Genomic DNA, 16,305 nt, shown 5'->3' on the forward strand with positions numbered 1-16,305 from the left:
GTGGCCTAATTTGTACAAACAAATGTAACCTAATATGGACGACTGGGATGAAAAAACATTGCTCTTTTGCGTCATAACCACTATTGTCAGTATTATATTTAACATTTGCAAGCATCTCCAACTTTCATCCAGAATTTAAAGTTACACATTTATGATTTGCACTGATGATAGGCTACGATTTGAAGAAATGTTAACTACTTGAAAACACTAATTTATGGTAGTTTTTAATTGATGGATGGGGAGAGTGTGTGCCTTTGTGAGGTGGGGGGGCTGGAGGGGGGGCAGCAGCAATAAATACATGTTAGACAATGGCTCCCCCATCTGTTAATACGGAGTAATTTTGGCATGTGGCACCTCCTGTGCTCAAGAAATACAAGTGCAAAGCCTCTTAACCAGTGCAAGCTGTAGGCTGAAGGCAAGAGAAATATCATGTTTTTCACTCATTACATCAGATGCATTAGAACATCCAGTCCAACGTCTCTCTCTGCTAATGATGTGCCTGGAGTCTCACAAGAGCATATCTCATCCAAGTCGTGGGCTTCGACTCAACATCCCCTCACGTCCAAAATAAAGTCATTCATTAGCCCTCTACAAAATGTTTTGACGGTTTGTAATTGAATTCTACTGGCATAATCCACCAACCATATGTCAACAAAACCCACAGCCAGCATTCAAAACAGAAAGCTGTGTTGACCCCAAACTGTTTGACAGGTCTTTTATAAATGGATTCACATTAGACAATCATGATAAATAATGCTTTATGATGTTGTGACTGCAGCTCATATGGTGAGGGGAAAAAATACAGATTAGGTCTTTAAATTATGTAAATCATGTGCATTGTTATGCATGACAAATATGTTCCGGGGGTGAACTGTGAGTCCTACAATTACTTGGGTATTACACAAGCATAATATTATTTGTTCTTGCAAATTATGTTGAAAGGTAAAGTCCTCAGAGTAATTTCTTGCTCATGTGGCCACCGTGTGAGGGCAAAGTATGAGGCTGACTTGCATGCATATCGTATCAGCCGATCCCAAAGGGACGAGGTCTCTTTCTATGTGAGAAAGCTTCCTGAAATGACCCATGTCAAATGTCAAAAAAAAAGTAACCATCACGCAAAACTCTGCCTCCTTTTAGTGTATATATTATTAATATAATATAAATGTAATTTTAATATAGAAATATATTGTTAGAATAGATCACAAACTTCTGTACAGTGTGAGCACATCAGTGTACGCCTATATTCAGTCAAATCTCTATTCATGTTATTCTAGCTCATGTATTATTTTCATTCATTTGTTTTTGTGATTTATATGTCTTAGAGCTGTAGGCCTAAAACTGCAATTTCCTATCATCCTCTGTTATCTATCTATCTATCTATCTATCTATCTATCTATCTATGTTGAAGCTGGTTCGAGTAGAGCTAAAACACCGTTGTGTTATTAAATCAATAGCATTGCATTAAGGTGGTACTCTGCAGTGGTGGAGGAAGTACTCAGATCCTTTATGTGAGTAAAAGTACTAATATCACACTGTAAAAACACTCTGTTACAAGTAAAAGTACAGCATTGAAAATGTGACTCAAGCACACGTATTTAAGTATAATCATAATGTACTTAAAGTATTACAAGTAAATAATGATGGCCCCATGACTGTTACTGTTTTTTGTCGTTTGTTGAGGTGGAACTCGTTTTTACTCATTGTGTATGGGACACAGTGAATAATTGTTTTCATCATGGATTCATTTGCTGACTATTTTCTCCATAAATCAACTGATTATGAAATTGTCAGCCAATTAATTTTCTGATTAATTAATAATTTCTGCCTGATTGTTGCAGCCATGCTTCAACATTTTCAGATGTTTTCTATGCAAAAATCTTAATTTGTAAACTACTTAGTAAAAGCTGTCAAATCAATGGAGTAAAAGATGTCAAATATTTCCCTCTGATTTGAAAATAGGTTACTCAAGGAAAGCCCAAGTACCTCAAATGTGTACTTAAGTACACAACTTGAGTACATTTACTTAGTTACAATCCACCACTGGTCATCTCAATGAAAGTAACTGTTAACTTCAGCTGTGTAATAAATAGCTCAGAAGACAAATATTAACTATATTTTAACTAAACGTGCCACAATTTGTGCTTTGGCAAAACTGCATGTAAATTTTAATTATATGGGACTTGGTTTCTTTCCCTTTAATAATAACATACCTGTTGTCTTTATGTACACTTGCTGTAGCCATTCTAGGGAACCAAAACAAAGGGCTTTCTCATTTAAAAATGAAGCCACTCCAGCAACTAAACCGACAAACTGTTCCTCTTAACGTGGAATTCATCATTAAGTTCCACAGTGTCAGTTTGATGAGACAGGAACAAGTCTTTCAGTAAAACTGGGCGTTCATCTGTGAAAAAAAAGTTTGGGCGTGAGAACGAAACTCCTGCGTCACAGGTTACCCAACAGCGAAGTGATGCTAATGTTTGGCTTCCAGTCTGTGTACACTGTAGCGCGCGCAGCTAGCCTCGACAGATGGTCTGCTTCACCTCACCGCGCCGCTGACGTCCACCTCCTCCACGCTGATGTTTCATATCAAAACCGTGCCAGCCCTGACACGGGCACGGGCGGACGGTCCCCTTAAACGGCTACTCTCCAGCCGGAGACTCCGGTCCACCGTCACCTCCACCTCGGCGGCCCAGACGGAGTCGCAGGGCGATGTGAGCAGCCGCGGCGGCGCTCGACCTGAGACGACAACACGGTCGCGTCCGGGACAGCCTGGGAGAGGAGGGAGGGACGGCACCGGCGCTGCTGATGAGATCTACGTAGACTTCGAGCAGACACGGGAGGCTTACAAGAGCAAAGACTCACTAGAGCTGCTCAGAAGTTTGGTGGTCTTTAAACTCTGCTCCTATGACTTCCTGGTTGATAAGAATAAAGAGGTAATGAAGTGGTACCTTACCGTGCAGCCCGGCAGTTAACCTTGAAGTATGTTTATTAATGGTGCCTTAATGGTGACGGAGTAAGGTTAGAATAATTCTGCTCTGTGACACTTTGCGCCTCTTTTTGATAAAGAACTGTCGCCATAGAAACTAAATTAGGAACGAGACACCAGAAAACGCAGTACAGTAGCAGATAAGCCTAGTCATTAATTATGTCTTTCTAATAAATTATACATATGCTGTAACTTTAAAGGCTGCAAGTTGCATTCAAGGTAAACAACATGCCAGTCAGCTCCATGTCAAAATTGAACCAGTAGTGATTACTGTTGCGCCTCAGGCTTATGAAATGTGTAACACCCACCTCTCAAATTACAACCTGTTTTTCCAAGGTGAACCTCTGTGATCCATGTTACCTAAATTCAGTTTCAGGTCATGTTATAATGTTCATCTGGTAATTATAGTACGCAGTATACAAATGGATTGGTCACAAGACACACTTTCCATTCACAGAATTAGTTTCAGCCCATGTTGTGAGGCACGGTGTTACAGTGCTTTAACAGACTTTTCTTTCCACACTCATCATGTCTTCATGTAATGAATGGAATCAATGGAAAGCTTGGCTGTGGTTGTGAGAGCAAGAAGCTACACCAAATGTGAAGTGGTAGGCTAATCTGGTATAACGCAGATTTTCAGTATAGCTGCAGTGAGTCATTGTTTGTCCCTGTTTTCGGCTTGCACGCCATGTGTGTTTATAGCTCGGGGGTAAGAATGTGATTTCATTTCCTTTTCTGATGAAAGATCTACTCGCTGCTTTTTGTCTTTAAGCCATAGCCTGTCAGGTTAACCTGTTGCCTTCAAAGTCCGCTTGGCTGTGATAGGCTAAATGTCATGTAGAATCAATCAGGATCACTAGTTATAAATTCCAGATACATTATATATGTGTCAAAAATGAAAAAGTCTGGTTATCATTTCCTCTCTTTCTGCTCAGATAATGGCTCTAGGTAAGAAGGTCCTGGGCCAGAGAGCCTTCAACCAGTTCATGAAGATGACATTTTATGGCCAGTTTGTAGCTGGCGAGGACCATTTGGCCATCAAGCCGCTGATCCAGAAAAATGAGGCCTTTGGTGTCGGCTCTGTTCTGGACTACAGTGTGGAGGAAGACATCAGCCAGGAGGAGGCTGAGCAGAAGGAGATGAAGTATGAAAGTTACGGTATTACCGTACATTTCAGTAGATGTTACATACAAAAATGATGTTTTTCGAGTATGTCTTTGAGTCTGCATCGTCAAACTAGGAGCAATCAGTGGTGTACAAACATCAGATCAGTTCAGTTCTATTGAGGCTACGTAGATCTTGTCCCGTTTTAATTAACTAATGTAAACTGACCTCCAGACAGACGACATTACCTTGCAGAGTATTTTCCCCTTGTTTGATGCCAAAAAAAACTGCTTTGAATATGCATCACAACCAGGAAGTAAACAGTCTTTTTGATTTGTTGGCTCAGTCATGACCCCTCGTTCTGGATTGGCTGGCTGGAGAGAATTTCTCCCTCGTTAGGAATCCTGTCACATGAGTAGCACAAGGCAGAAGCTATTTGAGCTGCGGGCTGGATGAACTGGATGACAGTCCAAACCTTATGCAAGCAGTCTCTCAAGGCAGCTGCAGCAGCAATGTTACTGCAAGACCAGTGCATTCATCCATTATGAGTAATTGGGATTTTTGACTTTTTGGTCCCATTTAGGAATTGCTTCGCAGTCAAATAAGTGAATAATTATTTGGTGGCCATTTCATTGAAGTGAAAAAGACAAATGTACTTGTCAGATATACTTAGCATAATACTCAGTGTAAAATGACTGCCCTTTTTTATCTCACATAGCATTTCTATTTTAATAAAGGTCAGACAAAGTGAATAAAAAATGCTGTTAGGCAGTGTATTTAAGTATATGGAGTTTAAGTCTGTGGATGTAGAGGGGCAGCTCACGGCGATGTCAATGCCCTCTATCATTGTTTTATTTCGTTATCACATTGTGTAAGGTGATAAAGCTCCCATGCAAGCCCTGTGCTGTGACTTTTTCGACCCCACATGTACACACACAGCTTTTTTTTAGACTGTACCGCTAGTAACAAGATATCTCTGCACAGCTTTGATATACTTTGTCTTGGGGATGCCTGCTTGGAAGCATCAAAAGAGGTATCATACCTTAGCCTAGACAGCTTTTGTTTGGCGAACATACACCTTCAAACCGTAAAGCAGGAGGACAAGGCACATTAAGCCAGCTTGATCTCAGCCAGCAGGGTTTGACAGGCACTCTAGTGATCTGTCAAGATAGCAACAACAACAACATTAGTCAGTTCCTTGCAACAAAAAGAAGATATAAGGAACAGAGAGGCAAGTCTGGGTTTAATGTTGAGGGCATGATTCTCACAATGTAACGCTTCAGTTGTGTAGGTCATTTAAACTTAAATTATGCATGAATTAAGATATCATGTTCATGCCAAAAGATTGCCAATAATCAGTGCAAAGCATTCGAAACAGAATTTAAATCATGATGCAGTTAAACCTGGACACAGTAGTAACAACAGGGTGAATCAACCCAGCTGTTCAATGCTCTGTACAACTCTGTGATTGGTTCTTGGATGATTAATTTCATTATGGATCAATCTGTCTATTATTTTTACACTTAACTGATCAATTGTTTAATCAATGACCATCAATTCGCAAGCTGACATCTTCTAGTAACATATTTCATCCAACAGGTGATCCAAAAGCCCAAAACATTCAATTGATAATAACAGTGAAAAGCTGCAAATCCTCAGGTTCTGAGAAGCATTTTTCCTTGTGACTAATCAGTTAATCATTTCTGCCTTAAATAACAAATTAACATAAAGAAAAGAGTACTGAACAAGTGGCTTCAGTGACTAAATTAAATGTATAATACAGCTTCCATCTGTGTCAAAAGGATTGCAGTTATAAAAGTAATGTTAATATAAAAATAATGCACTGCTAAAGCAAGTTAACTCCCTTTAATTTCCTGCCTTTGAATGCTGTAGACATCTCTGAGGACCAGCATGCTTGTTGTTTAGTCGTCTGTTTGGTTACATGAGCTCCCCAGTTCCTTGTGATGAGGGTGCGGGCAGGTCAAGTGTGATATGACTGCCCTTTGTGGAGGGTCAGCAGGCTGACAGTTCAGCGTATAGGGTCGAAGCACGTGTTAGCCTCTGGCATGCTGCTGCACTAGGCCAGAGTGTTCACAGAAAGAGTGCCACTTCCCACACTGAGCTCAAAAATGCTTGTAATTCTGATGAATATTACATTTTGAAATGTTGCCCAAATACAAACTCACTTTATTAAGTTTACCCTTTTTTATGTCTTGTAATTCAGCTCATGTGTCTCCACTGCAGAGAAAGAGAGCACAGGTAAGCCGCCTCGTTTTGTTCTCACTTGTGGACACAGTATATGATGTAATTAGAAGTAATAGGCATGCAAATGTGTTTTCACACCCAGGAAAGGACCACAGAGAGAAAAAATATAAAGCGCACAAACAGTTTGGGGACCGTCGTGGGGGAGTAACAGGAGCCCGCACTTATTTCTACGCCGATGAGGCCAAATGTGACCAGCATATGGAGACCTTCATCAAGTGCATCAAAGCATCTGGTCAGTAAACAGAAGTGGAACTACATCAGTGATGCAGCTTTACAATGTGATTGTTTTGAAAATTAGATTTGTTCTAGTAACTGTTACATTTGGCATATCTACAGTTCTCTTTAGAACTAGTGAGAAATAAAAGGATTTTTTTTTAAATTTTGAGTCAGTCAGAGCTGAATTTTAGATATCTCGAATTCCATTGTGATATCTGTCATGTGAGAACAATTGGCTTGCCACATGAAGCATGCGTTTACCATCATGTTCATGTGTTTGCCTTTGCATCGTTTCATTTATTTTGAAACTGTGTTCGGCCTCTAGGTGGGAGTTCAATGCACAGTTTCACTGCTGTCAAAATGACTGCTCTAGGACGACCTCAGTTTCTGGTAGGCACAAAGAATGTGATCAAAAGGTCAGTGCACTAATTTAGCTGATGGGGTGTGGTGCACTGACATCATGCTTTTTTTTTTTTTAAAGCTCCAGTTTTCAGAGGTCTTGGTGAAATGGCGGCGGTTTTTCACCTTCCTGGCTTTACAGCAGGGGAAAGATGGCATGCAGGCCTTGGATCAGAAGCTGGAGCTCAAACAACTGCAGGTGGAGTTTTTACTCCTCTGTTGAACATTAATGACAGTGGACACCAAATCTTACATCCGATGATAAACAGTGGATCATGTCTCATACACTATGTGCTACACTGCTGTATGTGCCTGGCAGCACTTTAGATCTTTATGTCCATCTAGGAATTCCTGACCAAACTGGGTGCAAAAGGTGACTTCTATGGCTGGTTTAGTGGAAGGAGCGAAGAATCTTCAGGGTAAGCATGAACACAGACTGCCAAAACAAACATCTGTGAAACAGTTTGCACAGGAAAAAAATCATTATATTCAAGGTCATTTAGAGTTCATTCAATGAAAAGTGTCTGATGATTAGTTAAAGGTAATAAATGATCTGATTTGCAAACATTGATTGTTGAAATGTGTTTGCAGAGTTCAAATATGTAAAGTCAACACCGATGGAATGAGATGAAACACTGCTTTTAAATCACACATGAGAAACAGGTTTATTACAGCTATTGTAAAGTTAAACTTTAAGGGCAGCCTTAGTTTCAGACTGACTAAAATAATTTTAAAGAATGACAGTATTTTGATGTACCGTACCTTCCTCGCCTCTGCCTGACAGAACCATTGACATGCTCGACTGGAGCAGCCTAATAGATGACAGAACAAAGATATCGGACCTGCTGGTCGTCCCAAATGTAGAGGTCAGTAACATAACATGCTGAAAGAGAGAATTCACTGTCTATAAATACAGTTAAAAGAACATCCCAGAATCTTTAAATGCAATTCAAGACTCAAATGGGAGGCAATAATTTAGTTGCTTTTTGCTTTTCCAAATTTGATGTTGTGCAATTTATAGTAAGTAAACTGAACTGATTTGGAATTGTAAGCAATTAAGTCAAATGCACTGCAGCAGTCTACATCTGCCATGTATCTTTTCTGTACTTAAATTTAAGGAATGTGTTTATGGTTCATCTTGTGTGAACAAGCCTGTGACACATTCATGACAAAGACCTTTAAGGAAAATCTGGCAGTAGCTTTTACTAACTGATCCCTTGCTGTCAAGAAGCCCTTGTGAAAGTTATGGTGCATGGTGCGCGCTCTCCTGGCTTGTCTGCCCAGATAGGTGAGCTGGAGCCTCTGCTGGAGTCGTTCACTACGGAGGAGGAGAAGCAAATGAAGAGGATGTTACAGCGCATGGACGTCTTAGTCAAGGTAAACGCACATAAACTACACATACTGATCGCTTTGCACAGATATACACAGACTTAGTAGCAAAAAGGAGCAGGCGCTTAGCATTTAACCGAATGTGGCAGGATTATTGGTTAAATTAATGTCAACTGCATAAATTATCACAACACTGCTGTGTTCCATTCCAGCATGCCATAGAGAATGGTGTTCGCTTGATGGTGGATGCCGAGCAAACCTACTTCCAGCCAGCTATCAGCAGACTGACATTAGAGATGCAGAGGATCTACAACAGAGAAAAACCTGTCGTCTTCAACACCTACCAGTGCTACCTCAAGGTCAGAATCCACGACTGGCAAAAAGACAAGAGAATGTGTAAATGATGAATACGCACACAAAGCACGCAGACGCAACAGTTATAATTCCCGTGATTAAGGACGTGCTGTGACAAATCTTGTAACTCCAAATTTCAACGTGTAAAGAGATTACCATGAATCAGCTGAATTGAGGATGAAACAGCGATGTGAAGAAGAGGATAATGTTGGAGGGAGTTTATTTTTGCTTTTGTAAATACACCAGTTGAAATCAGACGCTGTTTAAGTCACAGTAGTGTCATTCATTTGATTAGCGTCCTTTTTTCAACCTTATTATTATTGTGGTAAAAGAACGTAAGCTTACCATGTTGTCACCTAAAACATGCAGTATCGTGAAATAGAAATAACACCACTGCTTTGCCTCTGACGATAATATCACCAGACTGTGTGATGGTTGACTAGTTAGATCTATAGAAGTTAATAAAAATGGGAAATGCTCTATTGCAAATTCTAAGCTTCTTTTGCTCTGCAGGAGGCTTATGACAATGTTACTATGGACGTAGAGTTGTCTCGACGTGAGGGTTGGCATTTCGCTGCCAAGCTGGTGCGTGGGGCCTACATGTACCAGGAGCGAGAGAGGGCCGAAGAGCTTGGTTATGAGGACCCGATTAACCCTGATTATGCATCTACCAACAGAATGTATCACAGGTAAGAGGCTGAAGATTGTCCAAATCTGCAACTGCAAAGTTTGACCTTTTTTAGCCAAGTTTCTTCTGAAGCAGCCCACTATTGCTGTAGCCTTTTGCTATTGGATTGCAAAAAGTCTGGAGCTAAATGTCATGCACAAACACACCCCAGGAAAACTGTTTTTCTTTTTTTCTTCACTTGTGCCACTTCATGTGGTCCACTGATTTAAACAAGTCACCTTCTAGGCACAAATCTGCTGCAGTGGGCAGTGCAGGGGTTTGATTTTTAGAGAAGTGGTCCCTCAGTTGGAGTTTCTGGATTCAACATCTCGTGTCAGCAAGCTTCCACCCTGTTGATTTGTGCAAGTTACGGAAACTCCAGGGGTGCTGTGTTGTAACAGTTTTCTGACATTCCTAGATTAAGGCAAGCTCAAAGAAATCACCCTGTGGAGATCAATATGTTTTGCACAAAAAGAGGAAAGGCCACCCTCGAGCTATCAATTAGATTTTGAGGTAAACATCAACATAGGACAGACACAAAGTTTGGCTGATGGGCTACAGCACAGCATGAGGTGGGATTTAAAAATATGGAGAGGATGGGAAAGTACATGCATATTAAGATGGCTGCATGAGCAGGGAAGCAGAATTCAGAGGTCCTTCCTGAATTGGTTCATATTTCAGGTAAATACATTCAGTGTTTAGGGACATTTTTCCTGTTCCGTTGTGTAAAGATGGTGCTGCCTCGCAGAATAAATCTTGCATGCTAATTAGAAAGATTTGTTTGGGTGAGTTATGATGCAGCAGCCACTATATGCATCCAGCATGCCACATGTTAAATATCTTGTTATTTTATAGGGAATAGTTTAGTAGAAAACAATTGTGGTAATTTCCACCTCACAGACTAAAGTTATGTCCTTGCCTTCCTTCCTTGTGTGTGTATTTGGTCAGATGTCTGGACTATGTGCTGGATGAGATTGCACTCAACAGAAACGCCAACGTGATGGTGGCTTCACATAACGAGGACACGGTGAAACACACCATTAGGAGGTATGGTTTCACTTCTATCCGAACACGCTGCTGAACACACACTTCTGATTGATTTTTGTATATAGCTTTGCATCTGTATAAACCAAGGTATTTATTATTAAAGTCTCTCCCTCTCATCCAGAATGAATGAGCTGGGTCTCGTACCCACAGAGAACAAGGTGTACTTCGGTCAACTGTTGGGAATGTGTGATCAGATCAGCTTCCCATTAGGTGAGAAAAGCACACACAAACACACTCGAGCTCAGTGACAAGGCACTGATCTTTCCTCCCCTGCATAAGGATGATTTGGCAGTTTAAGTTCAGCCTGTGCACGATCCATATCAACTCTCAGCTCTGTGTCTTAAGACCTTTCAGCTACACACATATAGCACACAGACTGCTTGCACTGCATGAGGTGTCACATGTTGGAGTCAGTCTGCAGCCCATAACGTGACATATGAACTGAGACACCTCGGTATTGACAAGCTGTCTTAACAAAGCGCCGCTGCTGGCTCCCACCACTTTATTTGTCAGTCAAAGACAGACACAGCGGCGGCAGGCACTTGTCTGTCAATGTGAGGCTGAAGTTGAAACAGCCTTGGCCGGTATTGATGTAAACAGACACACGTGTTTCTTGGAGGTTTTCTCAGAGGACAGAGCAGCAAGCGCGATGTCTTTGAAACAATGAAGAAGTTGCTAGATGAAATACATCATATCGTCGCCCATTTTTAAAGATGCCATAGTCCGTTTTTAGGATTTTGGTTTCATTTTGCGTTTGTATGATTTTGGATTAGTCAAGAGCACATTTATTGCGATGGATTTGAAAAACGAGCCCCGACAAAGCAGCCACAGTATGCCAGTCACCCGGCTCCTCATATTCAAATGCAGCAAACTGAGGTTGTCTGTGCAAATGCTGCAGACCTGCCTGATTAGAGCGATTCCAGCAATCATTCAGTGAGGGAAGCAGTCGAGATCACGTCCGGCTGTGATATGAAATGACGTCTTGAGATTGTCGCTGAATCCAGCCAATGAAAGCACATTAAACAGTTTCTGTGTGAAAAGCCTGTGATGATATCTGCACACAAACAGAGAAACATTCTAATTCTACATTTATCTCCATCCATATCATACTACAAAGCCCCTTTTTTCTTTTGTTTCCTCCCATCCCATACACTTCAACCCCAGGTCAGGCAGGCTTCCCTGTCTTTAAGTACGTCCCCTACGGGCCGGTGAATGAGGTGATGCCCTACCTGTCTCGGAGAGCCCAGGAGAACCGAGGCTTCATGAAGGGTGCCCAAAAGGAGAGGGAGCTGCTGTGGCAGGAGCTGAAACGCAGACTTGCCTCTGGGGAGCTCCTCCACAGACCGGCATACTGAAAACACAGAAGAAGAGACAAAGAGGAGAGTGCGTCAACTTGTCGAGCTTTTATTTTTTTTATTTTTCATCTTCCCTGGTTGACGGCTGACGCTGTGGCTGTCTGTTCTGTCTCTCCCTGGATGTACATCTCCTGTTCTGCCCTGTTCTGGAGTTTTCTTGCTGATGGACTGTTTCGTCGTGTCTCTCTCCTTTTTCTGTCTCCCCACTGTTGTTTTTCTCCATGCTGTGTCTCACTGATGCTACCCACCTTACACCCCTGATCCTTTGTGTGCACTGCCCGTGTTCTCTCTTCTTCTTTGCCTTATCCGCCTCTGCATCCATAAGCATCCCTCATTTTGTCTTCCTGTTGTCTATAGAGCTCTGGCATCCATCAAGTGGGCATCTTTACGGCTCCAAAAGGACTCCCTAAAATGTCAACGAGACCGGGGCGGGTGTCTCCTTTTATCACCCTATTTATCTTGGAGAGGGACAACAATAATAAAAATAACAGGCTTGATTTAAATGGTAGTAAAGGAAACATCAATATTCCCCTCCTATATTATGTTTTTTTTGACTCCTGGACAGGCACACAGTCTCCCGAGGAGGCCTCTCTGTACTGTATATTTGTGCGGCTGCTGTGTTTGAGCTTGTATTGCTGGTTTGAAAATGATGCCTGTTTATGAATCAATGAGAAAGGATAAACGGTTCCTCACAGCACATCCCTCTCCTTCTAAGAGTGCAACGCTTTTGTTATTGTATTTGCTGGAGGAAGCTATATTCTTGGTCACTGAGGTGTTACGTTCAGTATTCAGTGAGTGAGTCTCCTTTTAACACAGACGCCTGCAAGTCTGGCAGGCTGTTTGTTTTTTCTTTTTTTTTTTTCCATGACAAGATACTACACAAGGGAGTAGAAAGTTAGAGGTTTGCCTTTTAGGCTTATTGTGTTTTGATGGATTAACACTGCAGTTCTTATCGTTGTGAATGTAAATATGTTTGAAGCGGGGGATTCCATTTGTAGGCTTCACATGTCTCACTTCGTGGACCTGTGAAATTGCTCAATTAATAAATAGGCATTGTGTGAATAGCGAATGCCTACTTCAGGATTTTTTTAAAAAGTAGGATCTGATGTTATCGTCTGTGGTGTTGTCGCTGGGAGCTGCTTTATACAGCTTGGGTTGTTTTTTTTTTTTTTCAAATTCTGCACCATCTTCCACTCGGTTATTGATACACAATTAGTATTTGAGTCAGAGGGTAACCAAGCTTCATGATAATTATGGCCTTGTCATTTTATGAGAGCAGTCAGCGCTCTGTAGACCATCATTTAATTACCCATGATGCTACGCTCAATACAGATCACAGAAATTGGATGCATTAATCATTACTCAGAAGAAACTTTAGTGGCTGTTAAGTTTTACTGAGGCAAAGCGCCACAGAGCTGTCACTGCTGCTGTATTCTATCGGTTTAATTAAGAATCAAGTCTACTTTTGATGTAAGACGTGCCTTTGGGTATACGTTTGCCAACAGATCCCGTCTCACAGGACGCTGGAGTTTTCCTGGTTAGCTTCAGTTGCAAAGATGATTTAGAGGACACATTGTGCTGTTAAAAATTCTACACAAGTTCCAAGTCAGTCAAAACCAGCATGGGCTCAGCATATTCATTGAGCCTTATCAACACTTCTCCCTACATTAAAGCACAGAGGCATGTAATAGAGTCAGCCAGGGCTAATTTACTTTACGTAATGAATGTAGACTTTGTATTATGCAAGATGTGAAGGGTGGCATACGTAACCGATTTCTTTGGGCTCTGCGGCCATTGGTTCCACATGGTCTGACGTCTGGGATTGCTTCCTTGGCTGTGCCCTTGGCGTTGTGGTTTCAATGGGACCACACAGCATTGTGGTGCTTTTCAAAGCACAGCAACATATGCTGTGACAGCCCCTGGTTTGAAAACATACCGAGCATTGTTTTTCAGGTTTGGAAATTTGAAAAAGATTTGGTTTTTGTGCCGCACAGTGGATGGATTGCTTTACCGCTGCTTTCCACCAGGCAATCTCTAATCAGTGTCTGTGTGCCAATGGATGAACTGACAGTAAGGAGTACGATGGCTTTGAGCCGCCTAGGAGTATTGTGCATTTTTATCTTTTGCCAGCAAACAGAGATAACTGGCTCACAGCGCACAAAACAGAAAACTGGGCCCGTGCACATTCAATTCAACCGCTGTAATCATACCCTCAGTAATGAGATGATGTTTGAACTTTATTTCACCACAAGGGCTGAGAAAAGTGGAGGAATAAGTTTGAATTTGACAAAAAAAGAAAAATGAAAGGGAGTCTTCATCCATCTGAACAGCGCTCATGTTGTAAACATTTTGATCTTCTCACTTCAACATTTTCGTTGGAACCACAGATGAGCAATCAGCGACAGTCTATCAGTGTTTGGCTGCTATTTCACTGAAACCGAAGGAAAATCCAGTTTTGCTGCGTCTCAGTTGTTAGTAACAAGTAGCGAGTCCTCTGCATGGCAACAGGTGGGCTGGGATGTTTAAATCATTTAGTTCTGCTGTACAAATAGAGCTTCTATAGAGTGGAGATAGACAGGGGAAGAAACTCAGAGGAGACCTTCAACAGCAGACAGGCTGGATTTCCTGACATTGCAACATAATCGCAGCATCATTTCTACATGGCCAGTCAGAATGACAAGCGCAGTATAACTCAGTATGTTGGCATCAGTGAAAACGCTGCAAGATATCTTGTCAATATTTTATTACAACATCTGAGGTTAAGTTGGCTTAAATGTCCAACAAGGTGAAAGGGTTGTTAGACACTGACATTTAGCCAGTTAAATAATTGGCAGCAATGTGCAGTAAGGTGTGCAGAGAATCCCACAAACAGCTCCTGAATGATTGGAAATAGCCTACTGAAGTCTGTATTCCAAAATCCCCACAGTTAGGAATAGTTTGACATTTTTGGGAAATGTGCTTGTTGGCTTTTTTGTTGAGTGTTAGATAAGAAGACTGTTATCACTCTCAGGTCTGTACAATAAACATAAAGCTCCAGCTGGCAAAGAAACAGTCCAGATAACCCCTGATAAAACAAAGACAAAGGAAACATTTAAACAATTGTACAAAATCAGATATAACCTGGACTGTGTACTTAAGAGGTGCTGGTAGGTGGATTTCGTTACCTACAGAAAGCCAAGCTAGCTGTTTCCAGCCTTTGTGCTGAGCTAAGCTAATCGGCTGCTAGCTGATGCTTCATATTTACCCGCCAAGCTGTTCCTTTAATATATGTCGGACTTTACAACAGATGGTGATACACAGAAAGATGTTAGTTTAAAAAAAAAAAAGGATAGCTGCAGGAAACCCACTCTGCAGACCAAGCACGGACATTCAGTCACTCCATCAAAAGGTTATTTATGTATTTATGTAAGTCTGTAACATTATATGACTAGCTTGCTTCCTCTTTTTTGGGTCTAGACAGGGTGTTTTCTAAAAAGCTACTGAAGCCTGACACAGAAGAAGCTTTGACTGCTCTGCACATGAAGAATGTGACCTCTGACCTCTGACTCGTGCTTTACTACTGATATTTCAGGTTCTACAACTTGTAAAAGCAAATAATATGTGAAGATTATCTGTAACAAAATAAATCACTTTTGAATGAACAAGCGTGCTGTGATCCTGAGTCCTCAGTACAAGCGAGTATAAAAAATAGATGCAGGGATGGATGGACAGATCACGAGCCTGTGGGGAACAACTGATGTCCAGTCTGGTGTATTTTAAAAACATCACGATGGATAACTCTGTCTTTCCACAGAGTTTTGTTTGACTGTCAGTGTTTCCAGCTGCATCTGTAATGCCTATCTACATGAAATGAAACTATTGCATCACATCATCAAAACTATGTTCATGTTTGCAGAGACTGTGAACAGCAACCACAAGTAAGCTGTCAGACTTGTCAAACCTCGTCTGGTAAATTAGCACCTGTGAGTCCTAGTAGATCCACTGGAAGTGCAATAGCTGGTTTGACCTGTGTCTGTAATTCCCCCTTTTGGCTTTGGAACGTGCCCTTTTCCCATTTCTTTGCCTTTCCCCGTCATCAGAAACGAAGGGAATCGGTGTTATTCATCACAGCTACTTGTGATGTGATGAATCACTGCGCTAAGTTGACCTCAGAGCCTGGACCCAGTCGTGCACTGAAGGAATCCCCCCTGGCCGCAGTAAGCTCTGATGTGAACCAGCGAGTAAACAAATGAATCGTAAACACAACAGATGGGACAGGCGATGACTAATCTCATCGGCCCAAACAGAGTGGCAGAACGTAGCGCAAATGATCAAAAGCCGAGGGAAAGCGAGAGATGAGGGGAGAGATGGAAAGTTTGTGTTTTCCGTCATGCACACTTGACAGCGTGCAGGACTGGAAACACTTTTATTTCACACACCAAAGCGTCACTTCGCGCCACCTCCATCGGTGTCATTGCTCTGCTATCAAACACAAATCACTGAAATCATCTGCCAAGTCTCCTGAGTGGATACGTGTGGCAGTGTTGTCACTTATCACAGGTTTTGTGACAGGGAGGGCTGGGAAAAATGCAAATAATGTATCA

At 41.6% G+C, this 16,305-nt stretch overlaps 1 protein-coding gene across 2 annotated transcripts; it reads left to right on the plus strand.

Moving 5' to 3' along the window:
* The first annotated feature begins 2,469 nt into the window (after positions 1 to 2,469).
* On the plus strand, positions 2,470 to 14,004 carry prodhb (proline dehydrogenase (oxidase) 1b). 2 transcript variants are annotated; one of them, XM_076730809.1, is made up of 14 exons: positions 2,470 to 2,933; positions 3,922 to 4,130; positions 6,315 to 6,349; positions 6,438 to 6,587; positions 6,897 to 6,961; positions 7,053 to 7,169; positions 7,316 to 7,389; positions 7,755 to 7,836; positions 8,255 to 8,347; positions 8,512 to 8,658; positions 9,167 to 9,342; positions 10,269 to 10,367; positions 10,489 to 10,577; positions 11,532 to 14,004. In XM_076730809.1, the coding sequence occupies exons 1-14, from the start codon at positions 2,577 to 2,579 to the stop codon at positions 11,720 to 11,722; spliced, it is 1,884 nt and encodes a 627-aa protein (XP_076586924.1). In that variant the 5' UTR covers positions 2,470 to 2,576; the 3' UTR covers positions 11,723 to 14,004. The 2 variants fall into 2 exon arrangements, with proteins under 2 accessions (XP_076586924.1, XP_076586926.1); XM_076730811.1 differs by having other exon boundaries at positions 2,510 to 2,933; positions 11,485 to 11,708.
* The last annotated feature ends 2,301 nt before the right edge of the window (positions 14,005 to 16,305 follow it).

Source organism: Chaetodon auriga, chromosome 5 (genome assembly GCF_051107435.1).
Source record: "Chaetodon auriga isolate fChaAug3 chromosome 5, fChaAug3.hap1, whole genome shotgun sequence".
In the NCBI taxonomy this organism is placed as follows: domain Eukaryota; kingdom Metazoa; phylum Chordata; class Actinopteri; order Chaetodontiformes; family Chaetodontidae; genus Chaetodon; species Chaetodon auriga.